Raw genomic sequence first — 18919 nt, 5'->3', positions numbered from 1 at the left:
TCATTATTCTTTTCGGTTTCGACACCAACGCGTCCACCATGAAAAACCATGCGAAAGGAACAATGAAGCCCCACCTACAAACTCTACCCCTCCTCCCACGTGCTCAGGAACGCACCTCAGACCACTGCCCGCCAAATCAAACGGCTCATCAAACACCTACTCAGTCACTTTGGTCTGTGCTGCGGTCCAAACCCAGCTGTGAGCCACGTTGACTATTCTTTTGCCCTCCATGGCTACCGCTTCAAATGTATTTCATGGAAACAACACTTCTTTCAATGTGTTAGAAATTCCTGCTTCAGGTAACTGTTTGTTTCTGTCAGTCGGGTTTTTTTGGAGAAATGCCATTGACGAAACTGTTGCTCATAGCAAACTGTTTTACACGCTACATACAGCAATTCGCATCCGCGACAAATATGCATCTTCTTAGATGCTCCTGCACTTTGTACACAATACCCCGTGGTCGGGTGTCTTGGTGTACTATATTTAGTAAGGCAGCCAAAACCGCACAGAGCAATGAAAAGTCTTCGTGAGTCACAGGTAGGGTTACCACTTTTAATACAAACAAATAAGGGACGCATACTGCAGCGGGGGCCACATCCCTTGGGGGCCAAGACCACGGAATGTGCAATTTCATTCTCAAATACGGGACGATTCCGTATTTTAAACGACTGGTGGCAACCCTAGCCTCACAGGTGCATCTGCACTGTACAAAGACGACAATGTCTCGAGTGACGAGTTTGAGGTGGGCACTTCAGCAGGCGGTGTATACTGAGCGAGAAATCAGCAGACTAGCATGGCGGAGGGAGCGGAGTGGATGTCGTCCTCCTCTCCTCCCGTTCCCCCCTCCGCGCCTGTGCACCGCACAGGACGATTGTGTGTTGGTTCGTTCCGTGCATTGGTTAAAACCCAATGAAGAAAGCAGTCTTTAAAAACCAATAAGCCCTGTGCCTCTGTTTCATTACCGTCTCACCTGATTCACCAATGCAGGCCCCGCAACAGGCGATCCGGCGTCATTCCCAAGTCTTTGGGTTGGGGGAGTATGGTTACAAAGCTGAAACTTAAAGGAATTGACGGAAGGGCACCACCAGATGTGGAGCCTTTCGCTTCATTTGACTCAACATAGGAAACCTTACCCGGCCCGGACAAGGAGAGGATTGACAGCTCTTTCTCGATTCTGTGGGTGGTTGTGCATGGCAGTTCTTACTTAGTGGTGCGATTTGGATGCTTATTTCGAAAGCGAACGAGACTCCCGCCTGCTAAATAGTTACATGACCCAACAGCGGTCGGCGTCCAAATTCTTAGAGGGACAAGTGGCTTTCAGCCACGTGAGATTGAGCATTAACAGGTCTGTGATGCACTTGTATGTCCAGTACTGCACGGGCGCTACACTGAATGGATCAACGTGTGTCTACCCAGCGTGGGTAAGCCGTTGAACCGCATTTGTGATGCAGACCGTGGCTTGCAATTGTTCCCCACGAACGAGAAATTCCCAGATGCGTGCGGGTCATGCGCTCGCACTGATTACGTTCCTGCCCTTTGTAAGGGTCGGGTGACTTGGTGGATTATATATAGAAAAGCACCCAGAACCGCAAAGAACAATGAAAAGTCAATGTGGAAACCGACTGAGGCGGTGTTTGGAAAATTAACAGTCAACGTGACTCACAGGTGCGTGTGGACTGTACACAGACAAAAGCGACTCAGGTAGGGAGTTGGGGGCGGGCACATAAGCGGGCAGTGCGTACTGAGCGGCGCCGTTCAACCCCGTCCTTCGCTTTTGAAGGAGAAGGCGCACCTCCGGTTTTCAGTCACGGACAATTGCATGTTGCTTCGTAGCGTGCATTGTTGCAATGTTACTTTTCTTGGTGGTTTATTAAATTACGGATTTTTCAAATGTTTATTTTTCCTCTGTGCTTAAAAATCATTTAAAAAGCGGCCTGATTATGCGGCGTATGCTACGCCGCGGGTTGGCTAGTGAAAATTATATCACATATACATCTCAGTATTTTAGTTATTCAGAGAGCTGTAATATAACGAATGTAATGGATTCTGTGTCCTGTCAGAGGAAGACAAAGCCGGTTTTTAGAAGCATGTAGTGATTCACACACACAGAGCACATAGAAGATCAAATACAAAACAAAGCATTTAACGTATACTACTTTAGTTACGATGGGATTTGAGAAACTAGTAAATTAAGCGATTTTAAGATGAAGTTGATGATGTTCCACTTTAATGACAAAATAAACTACGTGATTAAAGTGGAAATTTTGAGATTAAAGTTGACACTTCGTGCTTTTTCCCCCACTGTGTGTCTTTTTTTTTTCTTTCTCTGTACCCTAATAAGCTTTCATATGATACTCAGACGGTGGGCTACGACTCGCCTTTTCACGGCGACTTTGATATGTGACTTCTTTTTTATTTCGGGCACTGTGTGACTTTGTGAACTTGAGCTTTCGAGTTTCTCCAACACGCAATGTCACTCAATCAGCTTCCTTTTCTTGTTTACACCACTGTTTAAACCAACAAATAGTATGTTTTTACTTGCCGCCACTTGGTATCCAGTGAAATTGTTCTATTTTTCCTACTGATTTTGCCATTGTCTTTTCACAGAATGCTGAGCTTAAGGGCTATTTATATTGATTTACATATTCAAAGAGGTGTAATTCTGGGAGGAGTTGGGGCAGGACAGCAGGCGTGTGCATGTGCGTTACTTTTCACGCTGATCGGGATTTATGTAGCGGAAGAATATGGAAGTTTGCATATGCACAGATTCCTGCATCAGGATTTTTCTGTGCGTATTCCCGCTTTTGTGCTTACGCACATGTTATAGTGTGAGTTCTATGAATGGCGTTATACATGAGGCCCCAGGTCTCGTTGCAGGAACAAAGTTTTGTATCGTTGCAAGATTTTTTTTTTTTTTATAATCGAGAGAAACTTGTTGGAGGTCTCTGTGAAAGTGTCTCTGCCTCTCGATCTCTCTTCAAAAGATCATGCCTCATCACAGTCTTTTTTTTTATAATAGAGAGATGTATGCAAACATTTATTTTTTATTTGCAAAAATTATAGTCATCAGCAACATATTTCATTTGGAGATTGCAGATCTTGTTGTTGTTGGAAAATATGACCATGGTTCAGGCTTATCAATCCTTGGATTTCCCCCCTTGAATGTGAGCAAGTATTTTTGTGTGCCATAAGGGGTACTCCCAATCCATCCATGGCAGGCTTCTGGCATTTGGGCATTGTTGGATGTCTCAAGGTTTGTATGAAAAGGGTAATCAACGAAGGGGAGAGGTTCAACTGCAGTTAAATTCGTTTATTCAATATGTGTGCATTGTGACCTGATTTGTGGTGTAGGCAGATTATTAATGCATCATCTCATCATCTTAAACAGTATATGGGTGATAGTCTCATTATTTTTTAATCTATTCAATTTGGTTCAGTTCTGAAATGTGTGCATTAGTATTAGGTTTTCTCTTAAAAATTCAAATCTTTTAATTTTGCAAATTTAGTATGCATTGTTTTAGTAATATTAGTATATTTAATATTTCCACATTTACAGAGTATAGTGAAATTCTTACTTGCCTTGGTGAAATGATAAACAAGAATATCTTAAAATACAAAACTTAGTGTAATTAATAGAAAACACATATTGGTTTACCTGATGTACTTCCTATCACTGTTTTTTTAACCTGAAATTACATTACCTGAATCCTTATGACTGCATTATGACAGTCCTTCATTTAACTGGTTTAAGATAACTTTGTTCTTGTAAGTTTTCATGAAAGAGAATTGCATTTTTAATTAATCTTCATTGGTATCTGGGTTCTTGAAGAATTCTATTTTGAAATTTCCAAGAGACACTTTAGCTCAGTCTGTTTTACTTGGTACTTTCACACATTTGGAGTAATTTTGAATATTAACTGGACCCCATTCTTGTACAATACAACTGGCAGTGGTGGGCGGAATTGTAATTAAGTCCTCTTCCTCTATCACAAGAGGGCACTGTTCTACAAATAAGAAAGTAATTTGACTGGAAGGCTTCAGCTCAGGACATCTGAACCAAATAGGAATTTACAGTAAGAGTTCCCTTTACTGAGTTCTAGGAAGAGAAAAGAGGACTGGGAAAACAAGCAAATCAAATATAATTAAAAAAAATGTCACTGAATCCTATTTAGTTTGCAAAGCGGAACCATTTCACAGTGTTGTTGCTCTTAACATCACTAGAGCCTTCACACTCGTTTATTTTACTTATTTTATTAGGTTTGTTTATTGCATAGTGGGTTTATGTTTTCTGTTATGAAGCTGTTACAGTATTTGCACCATTCTGTCTGGTTTGTATTGTTTGTTGTGTACAGTAAATAATGTAAATGTCAATAAGTTTTAATAGATGATGAGAGGTTTATAAAAAATATAATAAAATAATAAATCTATATGTTTTCTTGGGTTGAGAACCTAGAAATATTGCAACACACTCTCAAGCCTAGGCCTTGTAATTATTTTTTAAAATTCATTAATATGTGTACAAAGATATATTTATGTATAGTCAATGGTTTGGCCTCTCTAGCAGTGACTTAAATTGGTTTCAGTCGTCTTCAACAGGTACAAAATTCATTGTTAACTGTGGTGGTTGTAGTTCTGGGATCTGTGATAATGTATACAGCATACCACAAGGATCTATTCTGGGCCAGATTATATAAAAATACAACACGTTGATATAATGCAGTTATGCAGATGATACGGAACATTCCCTGTCTATTGTCCCTGTCTGTTTTAATTGTATGTTTGAATGGATGAATTGTAATTTTCTCAAGCTAAATAAGGAAGAAAGTGAAGTTGTTGGTAAAACAGAAATAATGCGAATGTTAGAAATCAACTTGATCCCTTAGCATTAAAAGTCATGGGGAAAGTAAAGAATTTAGGTGTAATCATGGACACTAATCTAAACTTTAAATCGCATATTAACCAGATAATTCCAGGACTTCAATTTTCTATTTAAGAAACATTATACAAGTTTGATCTCTTATAACAGTACAAGGGGGGTAATTGGGCATTTGGCTTTGGAGCCCCTGCAGATATTCTTTTTCTCCTCCAGCTTAACCTGGAGTTTTTTTGTTTTTTCTGTCCTCCTAGCTCCCTGACCTTATCATTTGACTCCTCTTTAGAGACTTAAAGGCCAATTCTTAATATAAGACTCAAATAATGTGAAAACATCCGAAACTGTTTAGTGAAAAAGAGGGAAAAAAATCATACAAAAACCTGGTTGTACTAGTGTGTACACCCCCTAAACTAATACTTACCCAAAGCACCTTTCTATTTTATTGTGGCACTCAGTCTTTCTCAGTAAGAGTCTATCATTTTTGTACATCTGGATTTGCTGACTTTTGCCCAATCCTCCTTGGGGAAAAAATATGCCAGATCTGCCAAATTATCAGGGCTTCTCCTGTGCACAGTTCTCTTCAGGTCACTCCACAGATTTTCAATTGGATTAAGGTCTAGGCTCTGGCTGGGCCATTCCAGAACACTGGACCTCCTTTGATGAAGCCAATGCTTTGTTGATTTTGATGTATGCTTTGGGTCGTTGTCATGCTGAAAGGTGAGGTTCCTCTTCAGCTTCCTAGCAGATGCTTGAAGGTTTTGTGCCAAAATAGACTGATAGTTTAAGCTAGTCATGAGCCACCTTGACTAAAGCCCCAGTTCCAGCTGAAGAAAAGCAGCTCCAAAGCATGATGCTGCCTCCACCACATTTCACTATAGGTATGGTTTTCTTTTCATGATGTGCTGTGTTGTTGTTTTTGCACCAAACATACCTCTTGGAATTATGGACAAAATAGTCAACCTTGGTCTCATCAGACCATAACACATTTTCCACATGGTTGGAAGTGACTGGGTATATATTTTTGCAAAGTGTAGCCAGGCTAGGATTTTTCTTTGTGAGAAAAGGCTTTTGTCTTGCTACCCTACCCCGGCCACAACCCAGACATATGACGAATACAACTGATTGCTGTCACATGTAGGGAACAACCAGTACTTGCCAGGAAATCCTGCAGTTCCTTTAATGTTGCTGTAGGCCTCTTAGTGGCCTCTGTGACCAGTTTCCTCCTTGTCTTATCAATCTTGGAGGGAAGTCCTGAGAGTCACTGTTGAGCCAAATTTTCTCCTTTTGTTGATGACTGTTTTCATCATGCTCTATGGGATGTTTAATGCTTTGGATACTTTTTTGTAACCCCTGTTCTAACTAATACCTTTCACTGATGAAGTCCTGTTCATGTTTTAAAAGCTCTTTGCAGACCATGGCATTTGGAGTATGTTGCAACCAAGAGGATATCAGAATAATCCTACAGGAACAGCCAAACTTTACTGACCTCAATCAGAGCCACTTTATTTGATGCCAGGTGTATACTACCTACTATTTGTGATTGGTTGATTCTGAATGCAGCCACATCCTTGATTATTATAGGGTGTACACACTAATGCAACCAGGTTTTTGTATTTTATTTTTTTTTTTCACTAAACAGTTTTTGATTTGTTCTGATCTTCTGTGTATAGATTTTAGTTTTGCAATATTAGTGGAATACGTTCTGACAGAATTTGCCTTGGTTTCATTCTTTTATTACACAAAATCTATGATTTTGGCCATGTTTTATGTAGACTTTTTATATCCTCTGTAGATGACTAGTGACTTTAAACTTATGAGTGAGTCATGAGGTTGGAGTAAATGAGTCCTATAATGGGTTGGTGTCCCATCCAGGGTTGTTTCCAGTATTGTACATGGAGCTTTCTAACTAGGCTCTGACTCACAACAACCTTGTATTGAACAAGATCCATCCATCCATCCAACTAACTACAGGGTCACGGGGGTCTGCTGGAGCCAATCCCAGCCAACACAGGGCACAATAAGATGATTCCATAAAATGTATGAATGCATACATAATTGAATGCTTGCTTTTTTTCTGTCCCTTATCTGTAGTTGAAATTCTCACTAATTCCCCACTAGATGGCAGTAAATGTATTTTGTGTCTCTGTTTTTAGATCTAAAGAAACTAGAAAAATTCTATTGTTTTTCATCTTAAGCAAATCTGCTATAAATTAGAACAGTGTGAAAAAAGAATTTCTGTCAATGCATAACACAGGTGTTATATTTTGTAACATGACAGAATAATATTGCATGTTAAATTATGATTTGTTAGTTTTATATTCTGCAGTGATATTTTATTTAAGTATTTTGGCCCAAAGAAAGCATGCTTGGATAATATGCTTTTCAGAATTCTGACTTTTTACTTCATTTTCACAGTTTTGTTTTTTTTTGGTAAATTTATGGAAAGATAAACAATTGAAAAATCATTAAGCTGCAAATTGTGTATTGTCTCTTACTTTCTCGGCAATTTCAATATTACAGTATTTTTGGCAATTTAGGGTGCACCTTGAACATTCTGTGATTGCTGCCATATTTTGGGTTAGTTTCAATTTCATTTGGGAGTTTAGTAGCATTGCCAAGTTTTTAGAGTGAAAATTAGTGTGATTAAAATGGGTGCAGACTACTTATTTGATGATCATTTGTTCAAACAGATGGGAAGCTAAGAACTAATATGCTTTTCAGTACTAAAAAGCTAACTTGTATGTAATGCTAGTGTTTTTCAGAAATAGTATGGGCTTATTACAATGCCTGCTTTTTTTCACCATCTTCAGGAATCACACTTTTAACAGTTTTAGCAATATCCGCATTCACAACTATATCTGAACAGCAGTCAAAGAACATATTTGTGTATTTCTGGAAACATTACACAGCCGTCTTCATTATGTTACTCATTTAAGGTATTAATGTGCTGTGTACCAAATCAAGTTTTGCTGTCTGCCTTGATTTTCAATCCAAGGACATTTAAAGCTAGATTTATATACTGCTTTATGAATATTGGCTGATGCTCTTGAGCTGTTTCAGATGTGCCACACATCCATCCATCCATTTTCCAACCTGCTGAATCTGAACAAAGGGTCACGGGGGTCTGCTGGAGCCAATCCCAGCCAACACAGGGAAATTTTCTAATATTTAACCTATAAAACAGAATAAAAAAGCTTTAGCCTAGGATGTTGTAGACTTCAAAGCTTTTCAGTCTTAATCCTTATTCTTATGTCATTCATCTTCTTGTTGCCTAGCTGGCTTTAGTACATTTTCTGCTACAGTTTCTGCATGGTTAGTTATGAAATGGTTTTCTTTGTTAGTAGTTTTTAGCTTCCTGAAAAGAGCCTCATTGTCCTTTTTATTTCATTTGCAGTCTGAATTGTGTAGTCAGGTAGCAGACGTATGTTCTCAGTACTACCTGGAATTCTTTAGGTTTGTGGTGTGAAAATATATACATACTGTATATTAAAAATGATATATATCATGTAGTGCATTGGATGACCTTGATTTATTTATTTTGTGTGTATGTGTGTTTATAAAGTTATTTCAGTGATTCACAGTGACAGAGAAAAGCTGGTTGGTTTTTGATCATGTACACTGTAAGCCAAGTCACTGTTCTTTGACCCTACTTGACACATACATAGTGATTTGCTGTTTATAGCCTCCATTTATTTATTTCCAGCCAGCTTAGTGGCACACTAGTTATGTAGATTCATTGTATGTGACAGAATGACCTCTATCAACCTCCAGAGGTTTTTAAGGGGGTAAGTGTAGCCAAATGAGGGGTTAGTGACTATGCAATTACTGCACCACATCTTTTGCAAATTCTAGACCATTGACAGCACTAAAGCAATGCATTGTAAATAATTTTAAAAAGAATTTCAGTATTTACAAATCCATCTTCTCTGGGGATTTTGCCTAGCAAGCACTCATGTTGAGCTCTTAAATCTGTATTGTTGTGTATGTGTGTTTCTCCAGCTTAATATTGGCCATAACAGCTCTGCACCACTTTTTGTCGTTTTTGATGTCATCGACTAAACCTTTTAAAACTTAAGCAACTATTGAGAAACCTACATTTTACTTGATTGGTTTCTGTTACATGCAAACTCCTATGAGTTACCCACTGGAACTAATTATTTCCTCTCCGTGCCCAGGTACAAAATGCCGTACTCCCCATGAGACCTATAACAACAAATTAATTTTGCTGTGCTATTAAACCTTGTTGGCCCCAAAGAGCCTGAAACTTACAGACTATGATTTTTTTTTTTTTTTTACTTGAATGGTGTGTAAAGCTTTGTGTTCCTATTTACCATTAAAGTGCTGCCAATTTCACATTCATAATAAGGAGGACTAGTACTGTAGTTGTCTAAGTAAAGTTGAAAATTACCTAGTAGGATTTTGTGTTGCTGTGGTGACTGAAGAAGTAGTAACAGGTCATCAGCAAATTAAAAGCAGTTTGGCAGCAGCTGAGCCAGTTCTTCTAATGCAGAATGATATATTTGCTAGGAAAAATGGCAAACTAATGTAATTGATGTAAAGATGTTAAATTAGTCTTGAATTTTTTTTTCTAGTTTCTAAAGAGGCAGCTTAGAAATAGTGCATGGTATAAGGTGCTGCTTTGGTATATATGCGGGACTGTCTAAATAATGTTTGGTGATTGCTTTTCAGACTAGGTCTAAACACATCTGGGATTTTAACTGTGGACAGTGTAACCAACCTGCATATAAATCTTGTGTCTGAATTAGGCGTGGAGAAAATCCAAGACTAACATGGGGCAGTTAATCCACCTTGTTTATTCTGTCCTATTTAACTGTAACAACTAGAATTGGCCATTTATTGAGTAGCCTTTTCGGTCTCTTTACCCTATTTGAAAGAACCCACTGTAGCTAACGTGTGCATTCACAGTACTTAACTGTAGGTGGGGAATTTGTGAATAAAGTGAGGGTGTGATAGCTAAAATATCCATGCCATGACCTTAGTATGAAAATCTTTGTAATGTCTGACAAGACAGATGGTAGTAGATGCAGCTTAGCATACTGTTTTCATCCTTAATGTTGCTATTTTGCCAGCAGCATGTGTGTGTGAACACATAATTCTTATTTACATATTGTTGTCTTCCTAGTATTAACTCTCATAAATTAATTTTATTCGTCCATTTAATGTCTGACTTTCTTTCTTCAAATTCTCAGAAGTAGTAGGAATCTTCAGACATTCAACTAAAGGCACTGCGTTGATAGTGTGGCGTATAGTATAACAGACAAATTTGGTGATGAACCTTATGGCACATGGTAATGTGGGTACTTGGTAATGTGTGGTAGTACCATGTACTCTTCAATTAAATATTTAATGTGTTTAACACAGGGGTTCTCAACGTCGGTCCTGGGGACCCCCTGTCGCTGCAGGTTTTTGTTCCAACCAGCTTCTGTTGGGCTAATTAAGTGAACTTATATTTCCCAAGTTCTGTGTTTAAGGAACAATATATTTATTAATTAGAAAACTAAGTCTGCTAAAAAAAAAATATATATATTAAAATGTACCAAGCAGTTAGCATATAGGAATAATGTATTGTTTTTTCTTTTTAATAGTATTTTCATCCTGATTTTCATTCTACTTTTCAAAGTCTTCTAATTGTTTAATTAATCCATTAATTTAGTAATTAGTGGGTCTGACTCTAAAGTAGTTGCAGCCTTTGATTATTCAGTGTTGTTTGCCTGGTTGTCTGCTCTGCTTGTTTTAAGTTGTCATTATTAGATACAATGAAGGGGGAAAAACTGCACAGAGAAAGGGCAAAGTATAATGAAATCAACAAAAGAGAGTTAAGCATTTAAATCTATAGCAAAAGCAGAAATATTTATAAATGTAAAAATCATGCTGCTATGCTTTTCTGAATGTCGATTAAAAGAAAAAAAATACCAGCTAATTAAATGAGATCAGTGTTATCAGGTGTTGTCACTGATTAGGAATCTGGTTGGAACAAAAACCTGCAGCCACAGGGGGTCCCCAGGACCGACGTTGAGAACCCCTGGTTTAAGAGAAGTAAATATTTTGACCATATCTGTAACAAGTATCCCAAGTGTGTAGCCTTTAGCATTTTAGAGCAGTTGTAAGAATTGTCATAGCAAATTAGGACTTCAGTTTATCGTTAATCTATAAAGATTTGGATGGTCTCTGCAGATCCATGCTGATCTCCCCTTATATCATTATAGCTTTGATTAAAGAAGTTATGTTTGTAATAATCAGGAAATAGTGGGTAAAAGTGAACAATGGTTGTAATAGTTAACTTAAAATATGCACTATAATTTTGAAGGTTTTTTTAAATGCATCAGTTGTTATTATTGCAGAGAAAACTATTATTACACTTAAAGTACTATACACCGGTGAGACCTGATGTTTTTTTTTTTCTTTTAAAACTATTTTTTTCTGTTCCTCTTATAACTTTACCAGGAAAGCTTTACATAGCTAGAAAATAAAATTCCACCAGCATGTTTTAGAAACCTGCATGTTTTCTTGCATCCTTACCATATTTCCATACCGCCTTTACTTGCTGTGGTCATTTTTAAGAGACAATGGTTCAACTTCATGGTCCTTCATGACTGATAACCTCCTTGATATCAGTAATACTGTACCTAGTAATATGGCTGTCATTTGTAATGCATTTTTTATAGTTTTTAAAATGATTTTAATTTAATCATATGATTTCTGTTACTCTATAGCTTTAAAATAAAATTTCACTTCAAAAGATTAGTTTTAATTCAGGCTGCCTAGAAATAACATATTGTACCTGAAAGAACATATTTTTGTCTAATACAATGTGTTTTTTTTTTTTTTTTTTTGTACATTTTTTTTTTTTTTTGAGAATTGCTAGAAGAGCATTTTTTAATAGAGTGTAGTAGAGGCTTAGGTGTTGAATCAGCTCAGTGGCTCACATAATGGATTACTGAACAAGCATAATAATAATAAATGTAACAATAAAAATAGTAAAGATTGTCATGGATGAACCTAGCCCTAACTAAGTGCCAGTATCCCATAGGATGTTACTACTTACGTATATGGCTTGTAAACCATGGCGGTGCCAAGGGGATGTACTTCTCATTAAATGTGATCTGCAGTAAAAACCTTCAATACTTATCTGGATGGGGATCCCTCAGGTGATTTGATTTGGAGTATTCCAGTATTTTTTTTCAGTGCCAGGTTCTTAGTAAAGCATTAAAAACATTCATATAAGTAGTAGTGGTAACCACATAGCAAAGTCAGGATCAGGGTGCATGTTAAGATTTTTAGGTTAGTAAGTTTCGAAGCTGGAGTTTTACAGTTCATATTTCTTTGGATAGTAGAGCGATATGCTAGCAAGTCCCTATGTTGGATTCCCTGGAAATATTAAGGCTGATTTGACAGTGTTTGCTCAGTTCCTGTTTAGGGAATCTGATGATCAATTAACAGTAATGTCTAAGCTGCAAGCACGATGAAGCATCAATACCTTATAGTTGCAATAATTATCAAACTTCAGGGGGTTAATTCTTGGGGGCATAGCTAATAGATTTTGGTTAAGTAATTTGAAATTTTAAATCTCTCAATTTATTTGCAGTCTTTTCAAAGGAAAGATGCTCTGGTCTCCAAGGTATGTCTAAAAATAAATTCTCTAATTTCCCTGTATGTGTTAATACATATTCAGTATATTACCCATTGAGACCACAGCCTGACAGTAATTAATTGCTCATGCTTCCTTTTCCAGAGATAACTTTTAGCATGTTGTATAGTCAATTACAAAATGTGCTGATGGTTATGAATTTCTTTTACTTTTTATATTTCTAATACAGTGCTGATGAGGTTGCTAGGTTTCTCAGCCCTGTAGTGAAAAAACTGAGCATTTTTATTAATCCATCCAAGTTATTGCATCCTGAAATCTGCTTTATAAAAAACTGAGGCCACAGGGATAAGTAAAGGCAGAGTAGGTTGTGTGATTGGGTAGTTTTGCTAGAAGACTTGAAGCCTGCTATGTCTGTTCCGGTTAACCTGCCATTCTGAACCATTTTGTGTGTCAGGTCACCTTGTGTTATTTATTTCTTTCCTCAGGTAAGATTCCATAGTGTGATCAAACTGACTGAACGCCTGTTCCCCATTGTAAAGGCAATGCAGAAGCACTTCAGCGCTGGCTCTGGTACCTACTATAGTGATGCCATCTTCTTCCTCTCTGTAGCAATGCACCGTATAATGCCAGCAGGTAAGATGAATGGTGTTTGTTTTCCAGAGGCCTTTATCCAGTAGGCTGTTTGCCTTAGGATGTTAATGTGTAGTACAAGGGTACTCGTTCAGTCTTCAGCAATTGTTAGGTTACAGAAGTATTTGATCAGTGGCTGTATGTGAAATCCAATTTATGGTGTTAACTGTGAAATATGCAACTAAAAATAAAGTTTGTGTTTGTTCAAGGTTTCTTACCAGAAGAAAACGTCTCCCCAGATATGTTGCTGTGCAACAAGTGGTATGTTGTAGCGCACAAGTGATCAGGGAGTTTTTGCCATCGTTATATATACTGTAAAAATAACAAAAATAACAAGGTAGATGCAAATATTTATGCAGCTCATTCAGTTCTTTTATAAAACCTGTTGGGGATGAACCAACATGGACTTGGGCAACTGAATTAAGTTTTTTTTTTAAGTCTGAAGAACACATCCCAACGTAAAGTTACATACAATCTAAGCATTATGTTCATTATATGTGGCACTTCTGCCAATTTTAAGTTATTGAGCCCTATTATTGGCTATCACATCTTTCACGTAATTAATCTGTTGGGGGCTAGTATGCCATCTACTTCTTCCTTTAGCTTTTAAGGAGCCAGTTTTTTACCATGGCTATAGTATTTGTTAAATAAACATGTACTATTTTATGATTAATTCCTAAAACATTTTGTCAGAGAATGAGGCAGGCAGGTAACATTTGAGGTATTTATTTTCTTGTATTGGAGGAAGCACTTTGCTTCACTCATATCTTAAGCAAAGCAAATGCAAAAAAAAATCAAACTTTAGTTTACATAGCATGTGTCAATAGTGAACACCATCTCAAAGCACATTTCAAGTAGAAAGTTGTTAGAAGTATTTATATTCACTTCACTGTTTGGACATTCTTTGGCTAATAAAGATTACCTTAACAGGATATGTTTGTAGTATGTTGGGACCATGATAATTTACAACAATGGGCTACAGTAAAAAGAAACCTATCAAAAGGGCTGATGAAATTTAACTTACATGTGCCTTATCAAACTTGGATGTTTCGTAAGGTAATGCACTTTCACTTGACTTACTTTTACTTCAAAAATGATGGCTGGTTCATTCATAGTTGTCCAAATAATAATCATCTCAATAGACCTGTTTGTGACAGGCCCATAGAAACTGCAAAAATAAAAATGCAATGAAGAGAGGTTACCACTGCTGCACTTGTCTTTACTAGTCTGAAACAATTTCTTAACTGTGGCGAAGTCTATGTGATAGAAATCTCCGTGCTACTCTAATACAATCTGAATTTCTCCATAGGATTAGTAAAGTTTATATAATCTAATATAAAAAGTTGTCTGAATGGATACAGAATTATTACATTTGCTGAAGACTGGCAGGGTTTTACTGTTTGGATTTTGCTTGCGTTCCATACAATAAAACTGCCCATGTTAATTTAGCACTATTTACTTAAGTGTAAATATCAGTCCATTCTTTCCATATATACACTTTTAAGGGTTAATGTGATAAACAGTCAGGTGCGCCCCATGCAGCGTGCCCACTCTCTTGCATTTAGATCAGGCACTGAGACAGAGTACAAAGCTGCAAAGTACAGACTAAGAAAAGCCATCAAAGCAGCCAAGAGGCAGTACAGAGAGAAGCTGGAGGGCTTCAATTCTACTGCTGACTCTGGACGTATGTGGCAGGGCCTACAGAACATCACAGACTACAGGACCACCACCAGCACAATCGGCTCCACAGGCAGTCTGCCAGGTGATTTCAACACTTTCTACACCCGCTTTGAGGCATCCAGCAACACCACAGAGTAGAGGCACACACACACCTGGACCACACAACCCCCCCTCCCCTCCCCTCCCCCAACAGTCTCTTCAGGTCAGGTACACAAAGAACTAAGGAAGATCAACCCCCGTTAAGGTAGTAGGACCAGACAACATCCCTGAGTGGGCTCTCAAAGCATGTGCCAAAGAGCTAGCTGATGTTCTCTGCTCCATCTTCAACCTTTTTCTCAGTCAGTGCATTGTTCCGTCCCATCGTCCCCGTTGCTAAAAAAAAAAGCCCACCCACCTGCCTGAATGATTACCGGCTGGTAGCACTCACTCCAGTCATCATGAAGTGTTTTGAGAGAGTGGTGCTGGTCCACATTCATACCGGACACTCTGGACCCCCTGCAGTATGCCTACTGGCCCAACAGGTCCACCTCAGATGCCATCGCAGCCGCACTACATTATTCCTTCTCCCATCTGGAGAACAAAGACTCCTACATCAGGATGTTGAATACAGCTCCTCCTTTAACATGGTTTACTCCCCGTAAACTCACCCATAAACTGTCTGCACTTGGCCTGCACCCCACCCTCTGTGACTGGCCCCTAGACTTTCTGACTGGCAGGCCCCTGCCTGTCAGGATTGGTAGTATGATTTCAGCCACCATTATCACAAACACAGGCACCCCACAGGGATGCGTTCTCAGCCCCATCTTCTACACCCTGTTCACCCAGGACTGTGTTGCCTCCCACAAAGATAACATCATCCTAAAGTTTGTAGATGACACTACAGTGATTGGACGCATCACTGGTGGGGATGAGGCAGCCTATAGGAGGGAGGTGGACAGTCTAGCGTCTTGTTGTGAGGACAACAACTTCACCCTCAACACAGACAAGATGAAGGAGAAGATAGTGGACATGAGGAAGGGGAGGAGATCTCACCAGCCACTGTTCATCTGAGGGCGAGCAGCATTAAATACCTGGGCGTCTACATCAGTGAGGACCTCACTTGGACAGTTAACACCACACAGCTGGTTAAGAGGGTTCAACACAGGCTGTACTTTCTGAGGAGGCTGAGGAAGTTTGGTATATCGACTAAGATCCTCGGCAACTTCTACTGCTGCATTGTTGAGAACATCTTGACCAGCTGCATCACCGTGTGATACGACAACACTACTGCTATGGACCGCAAACGCCTGCAGGGAGTGGTAAAGACTGCTGAGATCATCACCAGGACCCCACTGCCCTCTCTGCAGGCATCTACAATTGCAGAGTCCGCAGGAGAACTGCCTCCATCCTCAGTGACCCCACCCACCCCCAACACTAACTGTTCACACTTCTACCTTCAGGCAGGAGGTATAGAAATTTGAAATACAGTACTTCCAGGCTAAAGAACTCTTTCTTTCCAAAGGCCATTAGACTCCTAAATAACTGACTGGATATTTATAACCATGGTTCACCTCATCCTATCTACCTCACACAACTTTATTGGACTTGTCCATCACACACCTACCTTCACAATTACACTTTATACTTCTATTCTGTTTTTATACTTTATGCTGCCTCTGTTACTTATTATCTATCTGCTGCTTATTATTTATGTTTATTTTTATACGTTGGTTTTGTCATTTGGTGTGGACAGCAAAGAAAGAATTTAATTGTACAGGGAAACATGTTTCCTTACTATGCACATGACAATAAACTTTGAACTTGAACTATTATGAGAGTTAATTTAACACAGACAATTTTGCTGCATGCCCCTATTTCTATCTTTCAATTAGTGGCATGGTAGCTGGAGAGTGAAGTGTATCCTTAGCTCTGCTTGGTGAAGTTGCTAGTTTTTTCATGCTGGTTGGATGATCTTAAAGGTACTTGGAATCAGCTGTTAATGCACTTTTCAGTTGTGTTTATTTGATTATCTTAATTTTATTTCTTCCACATTTTTCTACTTTTTATGTTTTTGAGCCATTGAACTAATGCAGTGTTAAATGTTTGCCAGATGGAAATGTATTATCAAGTATGGATACAACACAAGAAAGCTGTCTTTTTGGCTGTGCTAACTTTAGTGGAGTTGTGTACTCTACATCTGTATGACATCACTGTGCCTGTAAAGTCTGGCAGCATATATTGCCAAATTTCATTCTGTGACATGCAAACAACATCAATATATGTTGTAAGGGAAAAAAAAAAGTTTGAGCACAGCTTACTTACATTAATGCCTGTTGCTAAGGGAACTTTGGTTTTGGAATACTGCTGTATCCCTTTTTTAAAGTTTAAACTGCAGAATCTTGTCTTGGGGATGACAAATTGACACACACACACAATATTTTTTTTCTGCCATCTGCTAGGAAAATGCAGTGTCTGCATCTCTAGTGAGTGATTGATTATGACTTTTTGAAAAATTCTACCTCTGCCTTTCAGAATCGACCAGCACCTCAGGCAAGTGTGTCTTGAATCTGAAATTATTCTGATGGATTCTTCTGTCCTTCACTCCTGCTGGCCAAACTGATCGTTAACCAGCTTGTGTACTAATTAGGCCTGACACTGAGAGCAGAATAATATGCTTTGGCTCTACGGTAAAGGATCTCTAAGGGAGAATTGCTAAATTGGACTATCATAGGCTGATGGAACTATGATGTCTTCAGCATACGTTTTTGCAAATTCAAACATCTTACATATTGTTTATTCATCTTAATTCAAGGTGACCTGCAAGGATGAGCGGCTTTCATTAAATGTTTCAGTTATTGACTCTTGCTTGAGCAGTCAATGAGATTTTAGTAGTATACTCCATAAAAATAGGTCAGCTCCTCCTAAAGATCTTAAATACCAGAAATTAAAGCTGCTAAAGCATGCCCCCTTCAGGTCAACCTTTACAAGGGACACAATTTCAAGTTACTAAGTTTTAAAATAAGCTGTTTCTTTTGGGGTTGGATTATGCTATCTGACTCCAGTCAAATAAACTGCTGGACTTTGAGATCTGATTAGCATCAGGCCCTAAAGGGGTAAAATGGAGTGAAACCTGGCTTTATGTCTTACATATGTGGAAATAATATAGATCTTGCTACCTGGAGGTTTTTAAGCTTCATGGTACAAAAAAGATAATAGTATATGATTGTTTATTGGAGGAGAGATTATAGTTGAAACTTAAGGGCAGTGAGATGTCACAGAATTTGGTTCCTAAATGCACATTTGCTTTTACCCTTATTTTAATATTTTCAGATTTCAGTGTTTAAACAGCTCAGACCACTTTGATGCAGAGATTTAATCATACCTTGTTTGGCAGGTATAAAACTAATAATGTTTTGAAGAGCATCCCTTCAAAAAGATGCTAGTTATTTTCCCTGCCAAAACCTCTCAGAATTTGACATGACACAAGAAGGAGAGAGCTGCTTAAGCAGCCCAGACACGTGGTCAGTAATAATGTGCTACTTTCCAGCATCAGAGTACAATACTAATTAGGGCTTATCTGCTAAAATGTATAACAGAAACTGTCAAATCATTTCCCAGAAATAAAGAAGAGCATCATGTGAATTAACCATTTGTCCAGTATGTAAGACCCTCATGTTTAGTTTTCTTCTTGTGCTTGGGAATGAGAGCTTCCAGCACAAGTAAAAACCTGAATCAGAAATTTTGCTTGGCTTTGGTACACCACAAAAAGATTATACTGTACATTGCTGGTTTTGATATTGTGGTCTTGAGAAATGCACATTCCTATTTTATACAATGTTTTTGAATGAGTGATCCAAGCTATTAATATATGCTTACTTTGTGTCTCTTTCTGCTGTTCATTTTTTTATTTATATATAAGCAGAAAAATCAGAAGTAGAACAGTTGGTATGTTATATCTCATAGTACAGAGTTTTTCTATTTAGAATTCTGAATGAAGCTGCAGCGTCTAATGGCCTGAAATACTGTGGTAAATGTTTTGTAGGTACAAATTTATAATATATATCAAATGATGACACATTAGAATCATGAATTCTTAATTGTTTTCTGATGTACAGTAGTGGTTAAATGAGAGGACAATGGCATATTTA

The 18919-nt window shown here is 38.1% G+C and overlaps 1 protein-coding gene and 1 long non-coding RNA gene across 4 annotated transcripts in view; both read left to right on the top strand.

Moving 5' to 3' along the window:
* xxylt1 (xyloside xylosyltransferase 1) overlaps nucleotides 1-18919 on the top strand; it is an 85226-nt gene that overhangs the window by 10531 nt on the left and 55776 nt on the right. For all 3 annotated transcript variants that reach the window (XR_005635300.1, XM_039766221.1, XM_039766210.1), the window contains exon 2: nucleotides 12968-13115. Coding sequence is in view for 2 of the 3 variants with exons in the window: in XM_039766221.1 (XP_039622155.1) it covers nucleotides 12968-13115 (148 nt within the window). In the remaining variant the exon portion in view is untranslated. The remainder of the gene's footprint in view (nucleotides 1-12967; nucleotides 13116-18919) is intronic.
* LOC120537342 overlaps nucleotides 15276-18919 on the top strand; it is a 15171-nt gene continuing 11527 nt past the window's right edge. The window contains exons 1-2 of the long non-coding RNA XR_005635302.1: nucleotides 15276-15391; nucleotides 15937-15939. This is a non-coding gene — a long non-coding RNA (uncharacterized LOC120537342). The remainder of the gene's footprint in view (nucleotides 15392-15936; nucleotides 15940-18919) is intronic.

This window comes from Polypterus senegalus, chromosome 1 (assembly GCF_016835505.1).
Source record: "Polypterus senegalus isolate Bchr_013 chromosome 1, ASM1683550v1, whole genome shotgun sequence".
Lineage (NCBI taxonomy): Eukaryota > Metazoa > Chordata > Cladistia > Polypteriformes > Polypteridae > Polypterus > Polypterus senegalus.
The sequence above is the reverse complement of the archived record's forward strand: the minus strand, read 5'-3'. Positions and strand labels throughout refer to the sequence as shown.